The 16,828-nt window shown below is 34.4% G+C and overlaps 1 protein-coding gene across 1 annotated transcript in view; it reads right to left on the bottom strand.

Moving 5' to 3' along the window:
* Positions 1–988: 988 nt before the first annotated feature.
* LOC138706235 (alpha-tocopherol transfer protein-like) overlaps positions 989–16,828 on the bottom strand; it is a 152,190-nt gene continuing 136,350 nt past the window's right edge. The window contains exons 6-7 of the mRNA XM_069835282.1: positions 14,203–14,308; positions 989–2,007 (exon numbers count right to left, since the gene is read on the bottom strand). Coding sequence (XP_069691383.1) covers positions 1,856–2,007; positions 14,203–14,308 — 258 coding nt within the window. The 3' untranslated portion in view covers positions 989–1,855. The remainder of the gene's footprint in view (positions 2,008–14,202; positions 14,309–16,828) is intronic.

Genomic DNA, 16,828 nt, shown 5'->3' with positions numbered 1-16,828 from the left:
AGCTGGCCAAGTTTTAAATTTACCGTTCTCGTTTCCGGTCACAGTCACTAGATTCATTCTGTTGCCATCAAAAAGCTATTTGATCGTATATTTTGTAGCAAGGACGCCGTGACATAATATCTTGTTCATTCATTGTTTGTAACTAACGCAGAAATTCAATACAATCACTTTCCATATATGCTACTTGTAAAGTGACATCAAAAACTTTTTCCCTCCATTTTTAACTATGTCCTGATTGTACTTATTCAGAAGAGAATAATTAAAATATGCCTTAATAACCAATTGATTACTTATCCGAGCTTTTGTTTACTGATTTTGATGTTCTGAAAATTAAACAAATTTATTATATTGTCTTATTAAACTTCATACATAAAAATCGCAATAAATTAATATTATGTCATCATAAATATGGAACTGAAAGATACGATTTTATACGACTAGAGGAATTAAAGTGTTTCACAAGCACAGCTCTTAGCCATGGTACCTACTTTGGTCCAAGGTTACATAATAAAATAATTGAAAAATACCCAAATTTGGAAATTTCAAAAGTAGCGTTAGGAATTTAATTTTTAAAGAATGTAATAGGTTTAATATATATGTGTATTTGTATGAGTTAAATTGTTAAAATTGAAATTGTTTTTTTAATGAATTTATTCCTATATTTTTTTCCTTGACTCACTTTGTGTCAGATAAATATCTTTATTTGTGTTAAGTATGTGTTTAGATTACTTCCTGAGCACGAGCTTTTACTCCTTCAGGGAAGAATTAAGACTGTATTTTTGTACATGTTATTTTACTAACAATAAACAACCTCTACAGTGTAAAATATTACCATGGTAACTGAAACTTACCATTAAGCAAAGTCTGCATAGTACAGTAAAAAAAAAGGTACAATGAAAATGTAAGGAAAAGGTTTTTGATGTCTATATGTGATCAGGCTACCAACGAGAATGAAATTCTCAAATATTCCGTGTCATAAATTTCGAAGTTGATTAACCTGTGTTTATATTGGCTGGCTTGTACTCATGAGAGAATGCCTTTGGTCAAATATATCTACACAAATAACATTGGAATGCGTAATATCGACTTTACATATCGCTATTGACATACATATCGATATGCATAACCGTTTCCGTTCTCGGTTTATTGTGAATCAGAAATATTCACGTTCACGTACTTCGCTTCCCGTTCTTGTTCTCGTTCCCGGTTTATTGTGAACCAGCTTTTGGTTTCAACAACTTAAAGTTTTCGTCTTCTCCCTTTCCTTCATAATTTTCATTTGTCTATCCTCCGTCTTTTTCTATATCATGTTATAGTGTCTGTCTTTACTTTGTTTTGCTCAGAATTCCTTTATTAACGCTCGCTAAGATAACGTTAGGACATTAATTCTTGCACTTTTTCCAGGCATTGAAATTAAACTTTCAATACATCGTTTAAGAGCAATCAATACAGACACCAATCTTTAAGTAAATGGAGCAGAACTTTAAGGATCGCTAAAAAACCGCTCAGCAGGTGAATTATAAATTGTGTAGTTATAAATTGGTTTGAAATTTATTTTAAAGAAAAATCGAAAAAAAAAATCGAAATATGTATCTTAAAATTTGCATCTAAAGTCATAATGAATGAAACAAAGGAACAAACAAACAATAATTGACGGAAAAGCAGAAAGACTCTCCCTCTCTATCTCAGTATAATGTCATATTATAAGCTAACTTCACTCAATTGTTTTTGGTGCAGCTAAGATAGATCGTCAGGCAAACTTGCCCGAAAATTATTCAGAAGGCAGCGACTTCATCGCTGGCGCACAAGGATTTTGTTGTGGAAGACTGTATTCCTGGCTAGAAGCCACGATGTATCAGTCGATAATGAGCTGTCTGAATGAACCCTCCATGCCGAACAAATCGTCGTGAGTCTTCGGTTTTCCCGGTCTCCTGGATTCGTCAGCTTTGACTGATTCCTGCTCTTTGAACCATCCCCGATAACTTTCCATCTTCTTCACCCATTCGTCTGAAACAATACAAAAAATAGTTTGTTTTATATTATTAACCCTTAGAAGCCGGAAGACTTATACCACTATTGCACGCAAATGTCTAACTCTTAACTAGGGGTTCGTATACCTGCATAATCGGTTAAATTCGTGTTGGGTTCGTTATCCGAGCGGTTTAAGGCGCACAATATGTCTGCGGTCAGCATATCGTGCCTAAGGTCACAGGTTCGCGTCCTGGCCACTGCAGTCAACTGAGCCTGAGCTAAAGGATGGGGAGGGCCCATGTGAAACAATCAGTGTAATGATACGCATGGAAGCTGACGGGGTTTTAGTTGACTGCAGTTGAAATGATTTTGCTTATTTTTTAAAGACATTACAAAAAGAATTTATTGTTTTAATCAAGTGTAATGTCCTTATTGTTATATAAAATTAAAGAATATCAACGTATTTTATATATAACATACAATTTATAACATATTATATCACGTCATGACCATAACACTACCTGGCCATTATAATGGACGCACAGCTCTTAAGGGTTAAAGTACAGTTGAGGCAAAAAAAAACCGGATCGACCCTTGTAGCTGATTTCAGAACCTTGTTCACTCAGAGCACGATAGACTGGTAACTAAGACTTTCGTGGTTCGAATCCTGCCTGGGAAGGAAACTTTTTTTTTGTTCCTTATTCAAATTTATTCCCAATACTTTTCGATTGCAGCGATATTTTACTACTTAATTAACTTATTATTCCCAGAACATGAATTTTACCAACAATCGAAAAGTATTGGAAATAAATTTGAATAAGGAACAAACAAAAGTTTCCTTCCCAGACAGGATTCGAACCACGAAAGTCTTAGTTACCAATCTATCGTGCTCTGAAGTGAACAAGACTCTGAAATCAGCTACTAGGGTCGGTCCTGTTTTTTTTTTTTGCCACTACTGTACATTTTACCTCTGTTTGAGATTCTGGCTGATATGTATATTTATTATCAGAAGGTAGGCCTACATCTCACATGAGGATATGTAACAGAGGTAGAGCAATAAAATGGTTTGTATACATCTGAAATCTGATTAATGAAATGTTATGTTACTAGGTAGTACTGTGTGGTATAGAAGGGAAAAGGCACTGATCATCCTACCCCATATCTCCTTCCTTAGTTACCTCATGAGTAGGGAACAGAATTTGGAGTAGTAAAAGCTAGTATTGGCATCTACACAGCCATTTGTTTACAACCCTTTATACCAAGTCCTCCCCTCCATGACATACTTGCAGGTCTCTGCACGTCAACAGCAGGTGAACGGGACAGTTGTCGCATAAGAACTTCAACATGCAGGTCTGCAGTTCAGCGTAGTGAAGTGCAGATACAATGCCGAAAGTGAAACCGACTAACAATACAAAATTGAAAGACTATATTTGTAAAAGCTCGGATCGAATATCAAAATTCAGGAAACAATTCCCTAAATTGTCGCTTCCCCCATGTCCAGTTCTCAAGAGATGGGGTCATGGTTAGAAGCTTGCAATAATTATTACGCACATCACCTCCAATCTGTGAAGAAAGTGGTCCAGTCTTTCGATCTTGATGACGCGACTGCGATTCAAATATGCCAGGAACTGCTAAATGATAGAATAATAAAAAAAGAAGTCATGGATATTAAGTCAAATTTTTTATACTTACCGGATACCATTATTCGATTAGTACAGTCAGGGATAGAACTAGTCGAGCAAATAAATATTATGAGTACTATTGTAAATAAACTGAGTGCAGTAGAAGGTGAAGTAGGAAAACGTGTTGGTGAAAAAATGAACAGAGTTTTGATTTAAATGGTAGGTACAGTATTCTTAGTCGGATTTCAGATGCACTAACAAACATGTGTCCCAATGACGTCATTCAACATGTGAATTTAATTGACGTATTTTGTTTCAAGTAGTCTCCAATTGTGTCTGCAGATGTGGATCGGAGTTTTTCCATGTTAAAAAATTTCCTTCCTTGCAAAAGAGCAAAGTTGTGTTTAGAAAATTTGAAAATGATATTTACAATTTATTATAACAAGGCACAGCAGGAATAATTGTTTCATCACCAAAACATAGCATTAAATGAAAATAGCATTTCGTTTGGTTCTACATTTTGTTCAACATTTAATGATACTCTATTAGGCTATGTTGTAAATATTGTAGTATATTATATATATTCTAAATACTGTAGTGTACGTTGTGTACATATTATCATATTTCATGATACTGTAAATAAAGGTTTTAATTTAACACGCTCCTGACAAAAAAAAACATATTCAGAGGCGAGTTCCATACAGAAGACAACTATCAGCCATCAATATTTCCACTGACACGCGAGGACGCAGAGATTGATATTTGATTATGTATATTTGTAATGTTGTTTATTGGTGTCTTGTGCGCCGCCAAGAAAAAAACAGGTATTTCAAAATTAAATGAAGATGATGTATGTAGGCCACTATATGTCATTAAACTATTCCATATGTTTATTCTGAAATACGTTTACAGCACGTTGCATGTAAGTTTGTATGAAGTGAACTGTACTCGTCCATGTTCTGTGACGCAACTCGCTTGACAGTCACTGAGCTACGATATCTATACTACGTTTCACCATTCTTTATAATACTCCAAATCCCTTTCCCTACTCATGAGCAATGCCTCCTTGGTGTCGCTTATGAGATTCAAACATGTTTTCGCACAGATGACTAAAAACAATGTGCATTTCATAGTTCAGTAATTTAATTTACATTACTTGACCAAAATAAACTTATACATACTGTACATGCAATATCAATAGAAAACAGTCTCGCAATTGACATAAAACAACAGACGTGCATGTACAGTGAATCAGTGTTTACTCTGGCTTGTTGCGATAGATTGTGAACGATGCGTAATATAATCTCCAAACTTCCTTCTTCCCCTGTGAATTTGGTCAACAACAACAACATAAGTATCATCTTTACCTTCAACAATTTGAGTTTTCATCGAGTTTCGTCATTTGTTAGAGTATTTTAATGAATTCTATATATTAAAAATTATTGGCACTCTGAGATAATGGGATGAGAATTGCTATTGGACAAACACAAAAAAGGGATGCACTTCCAATAACTATGGATCTCACGTGCCTGGTCGAAATTAAAGTCCAGTCCGCCACGTGCGGCCAAATTGTTATTTCTTGAACTTCATATGACTTCCTCTTGCCATCCAGGATTAGGCATATCTTCCTGTTCCGGTTTCGCAGTTTCACCACCATTCTCCCAACGTTTTTTCTTCTAACCGAGTTGTATTCCATTACTTTCTTCCGATTCCCTCTCTGTGGGCATTCTCTCTCTATGTTCTCTCCACTTATTTTTGCATTGCACTACTTTCTTTACTATCAGTTTCCCTCTTAATTGTGCTCTTATAAATAATTAATTTCTTGTCTGATTGTCTCTTGAACTGGTTTTTATTGATCTCTGAAATTCCATTTCTGAGGTATCGACTTGTTTTTTTTTTTTTTTGCGTTACTTTCGGATCCACAGGTCAAGATGAGTACTGTCATTACATTATAAAATGTGTCCCTTACCTTATGCTTATTTTCAGAGCTCTTCTTGGTCTGATAGGCTTTGGTTCTCTTTATACAGAGTGAGTCACGAGGAAAGGTACATGATTTGAGGGATGATAATATTGGTGATTGTGAACAAAAAAGTTTATATGAACATATGTCCTGTTCTTAACGCTTTCTGAGAAAACTAATGAAACAATGAGGAACGGGAAAAGTGCAGGTGATGGTAAATTAAAACATTGTCACCTTATGTTCTGTTTAATTGTGTACTTTTCTTTACACAACATGTTCGAAAGATCCACCGCCAACGTCAATGCACTTTGTAGCTCTTGTAGACAGCTGCTGTGTTGCTGATCTGAGCTGATTCGGACATTCCTTTACTTGAGCACAAGCATGTAAAATGCGAGCGAGAAGTTCCTCCCTTCTTTCCACTTTGCGCTTGTAAACTTCACTCTTCAGCTAACCTCGCACGCAGTAATCCAATGGAATAAGGTCGAGTGACCTCGGTGACCAAGAAATAACTCCACCGCGACCGATCAAAGTCCATTGCGCATTCAAATGGCCAATAAAGACAATACTCCAACATAATGTCGTTTTGGTTGCATCCGCATGTGAATGCTGATGAAGGACATGAGACTGACGCCCGTGATTTTCAAACAGCTGTATGTCAGATACTGTTAACAGGACATATGTTCATATAAACTTTTTTTATAGATCTTGATTACACAACTTTTAACGCTGTATCACTTCGGAATATGTATGATAACTTTCTTGTGCTAAATTTCAACGTACCTTGTTAACATGTTTCGACCTATTTTCGGTCATCTTCGGAACTGGTCGTTGTTGGTCTTGGCGGCTCTTGTTTCCTTTGTGGGTGCGTTCGTAGTGTAGAGTCTTTTTTGTTCAGAATCACCAATATTATCACCCCACACACTATGTACCTTTCCTCCTGACTCACCCTGTATGTCGTTGACTTCTTCATGAGTTACGTCGAAACCCAAAAATATTTCAAATGAAGTGTTTTACGTCTTCTGTGGCATGGCCTCCGATGATTGTTTTTGTTCTAATGGTGTCTGTCCCTAGAATTCGATCGTGTTTGTTTAGATTACTGATATCTTGATAATGTATAATGGAACTTCTGTAGTTAATGAACTGTCTTTTTAAATTTATCTCCTTTTTCTTGGATAATGTACTGATTATCGTCAAACAACATTGTATTAAAGTTTCTTGTTGACTTAAAGTTTCTCTGGAGGTACGCTAGTTTTGTTCCACTTTCTTATTACGTCGTCAAAATAAATATTAAATAACGTGGAGGATATACTACATTATTGTTTAACATGTCCATTAATGTGGATTTTTTTCTGTAAGTTCTCTGCCGGCGTCAGTAATGATTTTTGTATATTTATATAATTATTTTTTTCAGATCCTTAATTAGAGTTTTGAAATATCCTATTTTTCATAAAGACCAGAGCTTCATTTGGTTAATACTATCAAAAACTTTTTTATAGTCTACCAAGGCCACATACATCTACAGATTAAAATAACATCTATAGATTAAACTTTTTTGGATCTGTTTTCGGATGAAAATATCATCTGAACATGATGGTCTCTTTCTGAACCCGGCCTGTTCTTCTAATAAGATAGCATCTGGTATTATTTTCACAAGCAAACATTCTCATGGGCGAAGGAAAAAAAGTTAGTTTATTTTCTTTCACCATGTTAATAACGCCAAAACAAGTGCTTATACAAATTTTGGCCACTTGAGCGCAATTACGACGGTCCTCTAGAAAGTTAGTTTCTCCGGAGTCGTTTACGGAAAGAAAACACAATTTCATGGAAATAGTTATTGGAAGAGATACATATATTATTGAAGTATTCAACTTATTCTCCACCGGAAATGAAACATTTGTCATACCATGGGATCAACTTTTGTATCTCTATGTCGTAGAAGTATGTCGCCTGGGATCGGAACCAGTGTGTGACTCTCTGTTGATCCCACGGTAAGACAAATGTCTCATTTCCGGTGGGAAATATATTGAAAAATAGCTCAACAAATGCTGTATCTGTTCCAGTATATCTTCCCATGAAATTGTGTTTACCTTTCTGTAAACGACCCCAGGTAAACTTACTTTCTGGAAGGCCCTCCTAATTGCGCTCGAATGGCCAACATTTGTATAAGCACTTCTTTTGACATTATTAACATGGAGGAAGAAAATAAATTAACTTTTTTTATCTCCCCCATAAGAATGTTCGTATATCAGTGCTAGCGCGTTGGGTTTATATGTGAGCATAATAAAGATTCACAGTCTGTGGTGCAGCTTGGATACTCTCTGACGAACTATGTGATCAACGCTTCTTGGTACTAGCGACATCTATGAATCCACTCTTGAAACCGGGGCGAATAATGATAATTTATTAGGGGAAAATAACTACGAGTAAATTAGTCTTTCGTTTATTATTTTGATGTACATTTTATATGTTGTAGTGAATAGACTGATACCTCTATAATTAGTGGGTTTGATGCAAGAAAGTGCCACCATATTTAAATACTTTTTAATTTTATTAATACCGTCTATTTCTGATGCTTTTATACACCTTGTCTCATAAGTCACAGTGGGGTTTTAAAAGATTATATCTATTAAAGGAGACATGATACATATTGTATATAAATAAAACACAACTTAAATTGAGTTATTCTAAGGTGTTTATCGAAGTTGTACGTTGGTTTGTGTTACTGGCTTTTAACTGTGTAAATTGCGTTTCACTTCCTGAAGATAATTTGAAGTGACAAATTCAATAGTTTCTCTGATTCGCTGCTTCAACTGTTGAATGTTCTGAATACGAATACTGAATTCGGTTTACTTCACACACCACGAAAAAGAAAATTCCTAAGGTGTCATGACTTGAGGCCGTGAAGACCACTCCCAATTTGGGTATTGAAAACAGTTCCAACATGTCTAGGTAACTGAGGGCTTTGCCGGAAGAAAGGCGGATAGACCTATACGCCCTTCTTCGGGAAAACGGTTTGAAATGTAGTGAATAATTCGCTAATTATAGTAGCGAAGTTTTGTTTTGATTGTACTGTACATACCTGCTGGACAGGGCTGCGTGTGTGTATAACATTTTATTCAGGTGCTTTTTAAAATCTTAGATTGCATGTATCTCAATTCGCCATATTGACGTATACGCCCTTTTTCCGGCAAACCCCTCAATTGTGTTTTCTCACATGCATTCCTAAAAAAATGGACCAATCAAGCGATCTGTTGCAAGAGTACACCACACATTAACTTCAGGACTGTCACTCTAAAATTTAACAAAATCATGGGGCCTATATCCTTACGTTGTGCCGATGAATTTGTCCCAAAACTTAAAAAGTGCGTCATTGTACGATCTCAAATCTGGCCATCATTCTCAGTTCTCAGTAAAACCGTGTGTTTTACGATTATCTGGGTCGATTGTATCTAACAATTACTGTCCAAGATGTAGATTTTTTTTAAAAACTCTATGCATACCAATACTATTCTCAGGAAAACTTGGTGAGTTAGTCTTTCATTTGAAATATGTTTCAAGTATCTGCTGTGTTTCATTTCAAAAATAGAATCATTTTGAGATCCTACTATGATCTTTGGGACTTGGTACATTTTTCGTGCATTTCTATTGCGTACATCAATAATTGTGACATTTCTATTGCTTTAACTTCTGGTACCTCAGGGCCGTATTCATAGACATTTTTAGCGCGGGCTTCCGGTGGATGATCAGCGTTTTTCGTATTTATAAACCAGTGTTAGCGATAGGATATGATTTGAATTCTATACAAGTAACCAGTGGATAGCCGGGGCTAGCTTAGTACGCTCGTAGCGCGTGCTGCGAAATGTCTATGCATAGCACCCTCAATGTCTTATGTTTCCAAGACCGTGTCTCAAAACTACATTTACAGCTGAAGTGAACTAGATAGCACTAAATAGCCGGATGTGACTTCAGAAGTCATGATCCAGAGCTACATAGTGCATGGCAATCAAGTTCGTAGTAGCTAGTAAACGAAAATGCTTGTTTGATTGATGACTTGTTCACTAAAATGCCTCACCAGCATTTGGACCTATGAAATCTGAAGTTGCTTTCGAAGTATAATGGGGAATAACACGTTAACATTCAACTTTGACATTGTTAGTACCGATACATTCTTCATATGTTTTAAATATTGTAATATTTTAGGCCCTTATCTTTTTCACATAACTCGTAATGAAACTGCATTAGGACACTGCCTTCTTAATTCAGTGCTGCACCGTGATGTCATGGTTTCTAGAGAAATAGTCTATGAAGAAGGCCGTGATTGAAGCATTCATGTTCAAAGCTTTTAATGTGTTGTTTATTCGTCAGCTAGTTGCTAGTTACTGGTGTGCAGTATAGACTTGATAATAATAATAATAATTATTATTATTATTATTATTGTTATTGTGATGATGATGATAATGACAATGGTGAATTAAAGTCTTTAATACAGATTCGGTGCCTACTTGACGTATTCATTTATTAATAAACGTTTGTTGTATCCTGATTTCGCAGCACTCAAACCTGAGTGTTCCGGTACTGAAATCAATAGTTTGAATATTTAATTTCCTTCTATTCCATGGAATCAATACCTGTCGTCAGTGTGTAGGAAGGAATTGTTAATGTTTGCGATTGTGTTTACGAGTATTTGCTTAATATCAGAAGTTAAATGTCTATAATAATAATAATAATAATAATAATAATAATAATAATAATAATAATAATAATAATAATACTTACTTACTTACAAATGGCTTTTAAGGAACTCGAAGGTTCATTGCCGCCCTCACATAAGCCCGCCAGCGGTCCCTATCCTGTGCAAGATTAATCCAGTCTCTATCATCATACCCCACCTCCCTCAAATCCATTTTAATATTATCCTCCCATCTACGTCTCGGCCTCCCTAAAGGTCTTTTTCCCTCCGGTCTCCCAATTAACACTCTATATGCATTTCTGGATTCGCCTAATAATAATAATAAAGTTCTTGCTGAGTCAGTATCTCATGTCATATATTTACACAACTACGCAGACATGAAATATATAATTTTAATATCTTTAGATTTAAATGTAATTCAAATTATATTTTAAATTACATTTAAATTTGCACGTACTTAAAGTAAGATTAAAGGATAAAAATTAAAATATAATAAATGATTTACACGTACCTGTTACCTAGTAGGCCTAAGTGTCACTCTGTAGTTTGAAAAGAAATATACCTAGCTTTCTCCTCGAAAATTCCTCTACTACTTTCAAAAATCCTTCACTTCTTGTATGAATCACTGTGGGGTGTTGTGCTAAATATTCGTATGGACGTCTCGGCTCGTTATTTGTTAGCCAAATCACAGGGTAAACCGTGATGGGATAAAATTAATATTTTACTTGAATTTGCACTGAACTTGCATACACAAAATCTATACAATTCCAACTTTGAAGCAAAATTCTACAATATCAATATATTAAAGCTTTCTTTTAAATCTTTATGGCTTAACACATTAAACAAAATAGTGATATGTAACTCGGTTTTGTTTAATGTGTTAAGCCATGAAGATTGAATAGAAAGCTTTAATATATTGATATACCGTATGTAACAATAAGATCGGCTTATCTGATTATCAAAAATGAATTGTAAATTATTAAAAATTCTGCAAGTATTATTGAGGTTTTGTAAAGATTATTGAATTTTGTTATTTGTAAAATTTATAAAAATAAGACATACATTTAAACGTAAGCTATTGTAGATATTTTTAATATTTGATTTCTTTTATTAGTCTCTTCAGATAATTCTAGGGCAATAAAATAACTCACACTAACAAGAACTTTCTAAACTTTCTTTTTGTAGTCTTTTCTATAAATTTTACTGTTAACGCACCTTTCCTGTCCTCTTTTTATTGTTCAAAATGCAAGTAAATATATGCTGTCTGTACGTACGAGGTAATTTATGGTAAGTCCAAATTTATCAATTTTGAGATTATAATACCACTGAATTTCTTAGGGTGAGATCTATCTCTACTCTGTTAAGTTCTGCGAAGACTGATTTCGGATTTAATGCATTTTTTTTTCAAAAATACATGCTCATACATTAGGAGTATACTATAAGTCCCGCGTAATTCTGTTTACTTCTATACGTATCTTTTAATTTTCAAGGCATGCTACCACACAGTACAAACAATGAAACATCATCACTGTGAAGTAACGGCTAGCATGTCTGACCGAGGAACGAGCGGACCCGGATTGCGGGTTGGAACAAGTTAACTAGTTGAGGTTTTTCTGGGATTTTTCCTCAACCCATCAAGAGCAAATACTGGGTAACTTTAGTCGCTGGACCCTGGACTCATTTCGCCGGCATTATCACCTTCATGTCATTCAGACGCTAGATAACCATTGCTGTTGATAGAGCATCGTAAAATAAACAACTAAAAAAATGAAAGGAATAGGTTTGTAACTTTACTAACTCTGAAAGAAAAGTACCACTGAATTTGTTTTTTCGCTGTATCTTAAAGCTGATAAAGTGGACTTATCAACAACACCACTGAGGTGTAGATAGTAGATAAGCAGTTTGACAGCATTGTCTGAAGTGTTTCTGTTGTAATTTTTAACATCGCCTTGAAAGGCATGATACAGATAAGCAGTTTGAGAAATTGAATTTTTTTTGCACAAATTGGTATTATATTTCTGCATTCCTTCTGTTCTTGTCTGAATAGAAACTGAGGGTATGATGCAAGCAAGTAATTTTCTAACATTTTGTTTACGTTACTATTTTCTGAAAATGCGTTGCATAGAAAAACAGTTTGTTAACATTAATTTTTTTCGTGGAAATTTGCATTATCTTAGTATTACATTTTTCTGTTCTTTTTTAACAGAAAAAGAAGGTATGCTGCATGAAAGTCCTTTTTTCTAACATTAATTACAGTTGTAATTATCAGTATCACACAGGGAATTCATTGTAGAAAAGAGCAGTTTGAAAATAATGATTTTTTTTGGTGACAATTTCCATTATCATTTTTTTCTGCAATGTTCTGAAACGAAACTCCAGGTAGTAATTTTCTAATTTTATCATTGTTATTATCGGTACCACACAGGAAGTACATGACACAGAAAAACAGTTCGACATCATTCGTGGCAATTTCCATTACCATCCCATCTAATACTGAATTTTTTAACTGAGACTGAAAGGTATTATGAATGCAAAATGATGTATTTACGACATTGCATTCCTATTGTAATTATCAACTTTACTTTACATTTCATCGCATTCTTCTTTTGTTACAGATAAAGTGAAGGGATTACATAATTATACAGAACGTTTATTTCAAACATTCCTAGTGCAAATAACTATATAATTCAAATAGGTTTTAATTAAACAAAAACACGTCAATTTAGGCATTGAGGAATAAGTTAAAAAACCTGTCTTAATTGCATATTTATTTTCACCCACTTACCCCCAGCCACCCCACTTTGAAATTTCAAATGACACCCCTATCTAGCGATACTTAAATTTGAAAGAGTATTCAATTACTTATACACATAATTAAATTGTTTTCGCATCTTTTTTTCCTCTCGTCGCCTGGCAACCTGGATTGTGATTATTGTTGATTAGAGCTGAAGAGAATAAAGCTACAAAGCCTATTGAGCATTTTATGTAATAGTTTTGTATTAAGTTATTTGAAAATGGTGTATACCCTTCAAGAGGAGACAGAAATCGTCTTTATTGATTAAAGTAAATTTAGGAAATTACACAAAATAAACTATGTTTCCATCCTACAATCAACTGACAATAACAACAAAACAGGTTGCCAGGCAACGATAGAAAACAAAATATGCGAAAACAAATGAATGTGCTGTATAAACAATTAGAAGCATTAAATCCAGACGTTTGAGATGGGCAAGGCATGCAGCACGTAAGGGAGAATCGAGAAATGCATATAGAGTGTTAATTGGGAGATCGGAGGGAAAACGACCTTTGGGGAGGCCGAGACGTAGATTGGAGGATAATATTAAAATAGATTTGAGGGAGGTGGGATATGTGATAGAGACTGGATTAATCTTGCACAGGATAGGGACCGATGGTGGGCTTATGTGAGGGTGGCAATGAACCTGCGGGTTCCTTAAAAGCCATTTGTTTGTTTTTTTTTTTTGTATAAACAATTGAATACTCTTTCAAATTTAAGTATTACACGATAGGGGTGCCATTTGAAATTTCAAAGTGGGGGTGGCTGTGTGTGAAGGGGTGAAACTTACTAATCAGTTAAGACTGGTTTTAAACTTCCCTCTCAATATCTAATTTTACGTGTTTTTTGTTTAATTAAATTCAATTTAAATTTTATAGTTATTTAGACTGAGAAGTTTTGAAATGAACGGTCTCTATAAGCATTCTGGTAACAATTTGTTAAGTTATATTATAATAATAAGTCTGTTCATGTCACATCCTTCGTAACCTTTTGTTCTTGCTTCAAGAATCACAGCAACTCCAATTCTCCTGCACATGTTTAAAGAAAAGCTGAATTGATAATATAAGCAAGCAGTTTGGCAAATTTATCGTAGAATTTGGATCACAACCGTCTGTTGCTCTGTTTATAATTTACGGCCGTTCTTACAATAGCATTATGAACTCACCGTGAATATCGTCCAAGGGTCCAGCATAGCCGCCGTATTCTTCTGGCAGTATATCTTTGGGAATGTACTTGTAGAGAGACTCCATTCCGTCCGGATGTAAAAATATCTGTAAAATATTAAGGGAGTTACGTAAATTGGTGTTTATTGATTCAAGTAGTTGAGCTGCCTTGTTACGTAAGCAAGACATGCTTTGACATTGTGTGGTTTCACTTCTGTCGCTGTCTGAAAAGGACACCCACAACTTTAATGTTACGATCACAATGAATATAAAATCTGACATTTTTACCTTGACATTCTACGAATACAATGGGAATATCTTGATCATGCAAAAATATTTTTATTGAACTTGTACTTGTAAAATATGTAATACAGAAAAGTATCTATTTGCAGTTACTCTGTAAGTAATTATAAAATTGAAGACCTCTCTTTTGAAAGTGGCTAAGCGTCAAAAACTACTTTCTGAGATAGTGATTAAAAACACACTGCCAAATGCTTGTTGAGATGGGTTCGACACCATCTTCTGACGAATGAGTCACTTAAATTTGAGGCACGACAGAGCCTATTTAGTAGGTACCTCCCTCAGTTTGAATAAAATTAAATTTGAAAAATTGACACTTACCCCTTTTGGAAAGATAGGTCTTCAATTAATCATCATTATTACTATCATCATCATCATTACCATCTTTTGTATGCCATGCTATGGATTATAGAACATAGAAACCTGCCGACGTGGTATAGAAATAACCCATAGGCTAATACTAAAACTCTTCTTTGCACAATTTGTTCCAAACTTTTTTAACGTTGAATACCGTTTACCGGTATCTACTAGCCTACGCTACATACAAAATGAAAGTAAGTTATGCTGGTACGTAACATCGTTAAAAATTCAGTACCTGTAGCAGATAAACAAGCAAACCTGCATGTATATTAAAGATCAAATAAAGAACTTTCTGTTAATGTAATTTATTTTATTCTATAATGAATATTTTACACATTGTTAAATAATTACTGAAAATGTGCAACAATTTTCACTCACTCCAAATCTTCAATCTTTTGCCACGATCAAACCACAATACTGTGTTTATATCTATCTATAGCTTACAAATTGTGATCGAAATACGTAAGTAAAGACGAGTTCTTCAAATCCACATTCAGATTTTAGTTGCTTTTGCTAATTTAATAGCTTTCAAATTTATTCAAATTCAAATTTATTCATAATTTACATTTGAAATAGTACATTTGTATAGATACCCGAAATGAGCATGTGCTCGTGCTCGGTACAGTCCACTAAAGGCTACATAAATTTTAAAGACATCAATAATAATGTTGATGATAGAAATAATAGTAACAATAATAATAATAATAATAATAATAATAATAATAATAATGACAATAATAATAGTAATAATAGAATAACAGTGACGGAGATAATACAAGATAGTAATACAAATTAATTAATTAACAATAATAATAATAAAATAAAAATATTAACAATAATAAAATAATAACTGAGATTGATAAAATAAAGTATAAAACCACTTAGCGAGAGTTAACACAACTTATATAAGCATATAATAACCAGAAAAAAAAATAACGAACTCGAAATCAACAAAAAAGTTCGTTGTATCGCAGACGACAGCAACCGCCGTATTGATATTGTGTTATGCATTTGTTAGGAGGGGGGAGCCGAAGGTCTACATGCTAACGTTCTCTTCGAATCTTCTAACATACAATCATAGGAAATTAATGCTGAAAAACAAAGTGTCTACTAGTCAAACTGTTCATTACTACCAGGATAAATACAATAATAATACTGAAATATATTAATCAAGTTTCAGTTATAGGCCTCCCCTTTGGTGCAAGAAGTATCATATCAAAATATTTTATGATAGTGATAAGTACTATCATGTGCTTTGGTATAATTTATTAATAATAATATTTACCATAATAGATAAATTCTGTAGGACCAAAAATTAATCTTTAAGTAGATTCTTCGCCCAACAGTGCATATATATATATATATATATATATATATATATATATATATATATATATATATATATATATATATACACACACACACACACTGTGGAACCCTGGCCATCAAGTCACTCAAATGAATACGCTTCTTGTACCATGGCAGTTGGCCAACCAAGTCAACATATATGTCGAACATGGAGTAAGGCCATACAGGGAAAACACTAGAGGAGGAAGACTCAAACCGGTGCTGTGGCTCGTACTTCGGCGTAGCTCAGTGGTTAGAGCGCTTGGTACGTACAACCAAGGACCTAGGTTCGATCCCTGGCGCCAGAGCGAATTTTTCTCCTCTAACAATCAAGTTAAACATAGCTATATTAAAGCAATTAATTTCAATAGACATGCACGGACCGAACACACAACGAGACCACAACAAGAAAGGAAAATCAAGGAGAACCTACAAGTAAAATTCCACGGCAGCGTCTACGATTGAGATATATTAATAATAAAAAAATATATACGTAAAATTACTACAGCGTAGGAGACTGGAGAAACTTATGTAACATAGACCAATTGTACATAACGTTGCATTTTTAATTGCTTGTTTAACGACGCTGTTTTAACTAGCGTCGGTTGAATATTGATGACA

The sequence above is a fragment of the Periplaneta americana genome, chromosome 9, assembly GCF_040183065.1.
Source record: "Periplaneta americana isolate PAMFEO1 chromosome 9, P.americana_PAMFEO1_priV1, whole genome shotgun sequence".
NCBI classification, from domain to species: domain Eukaryota; kingdom Metazoa; phylum Arthropoda; class Insecta; order Blattodea; family Blattidae; genus Periplaneta; species Periplaneta americana.
This window is presented reverse-complemented; position numbering and strand designations above follow the sequence as displayed.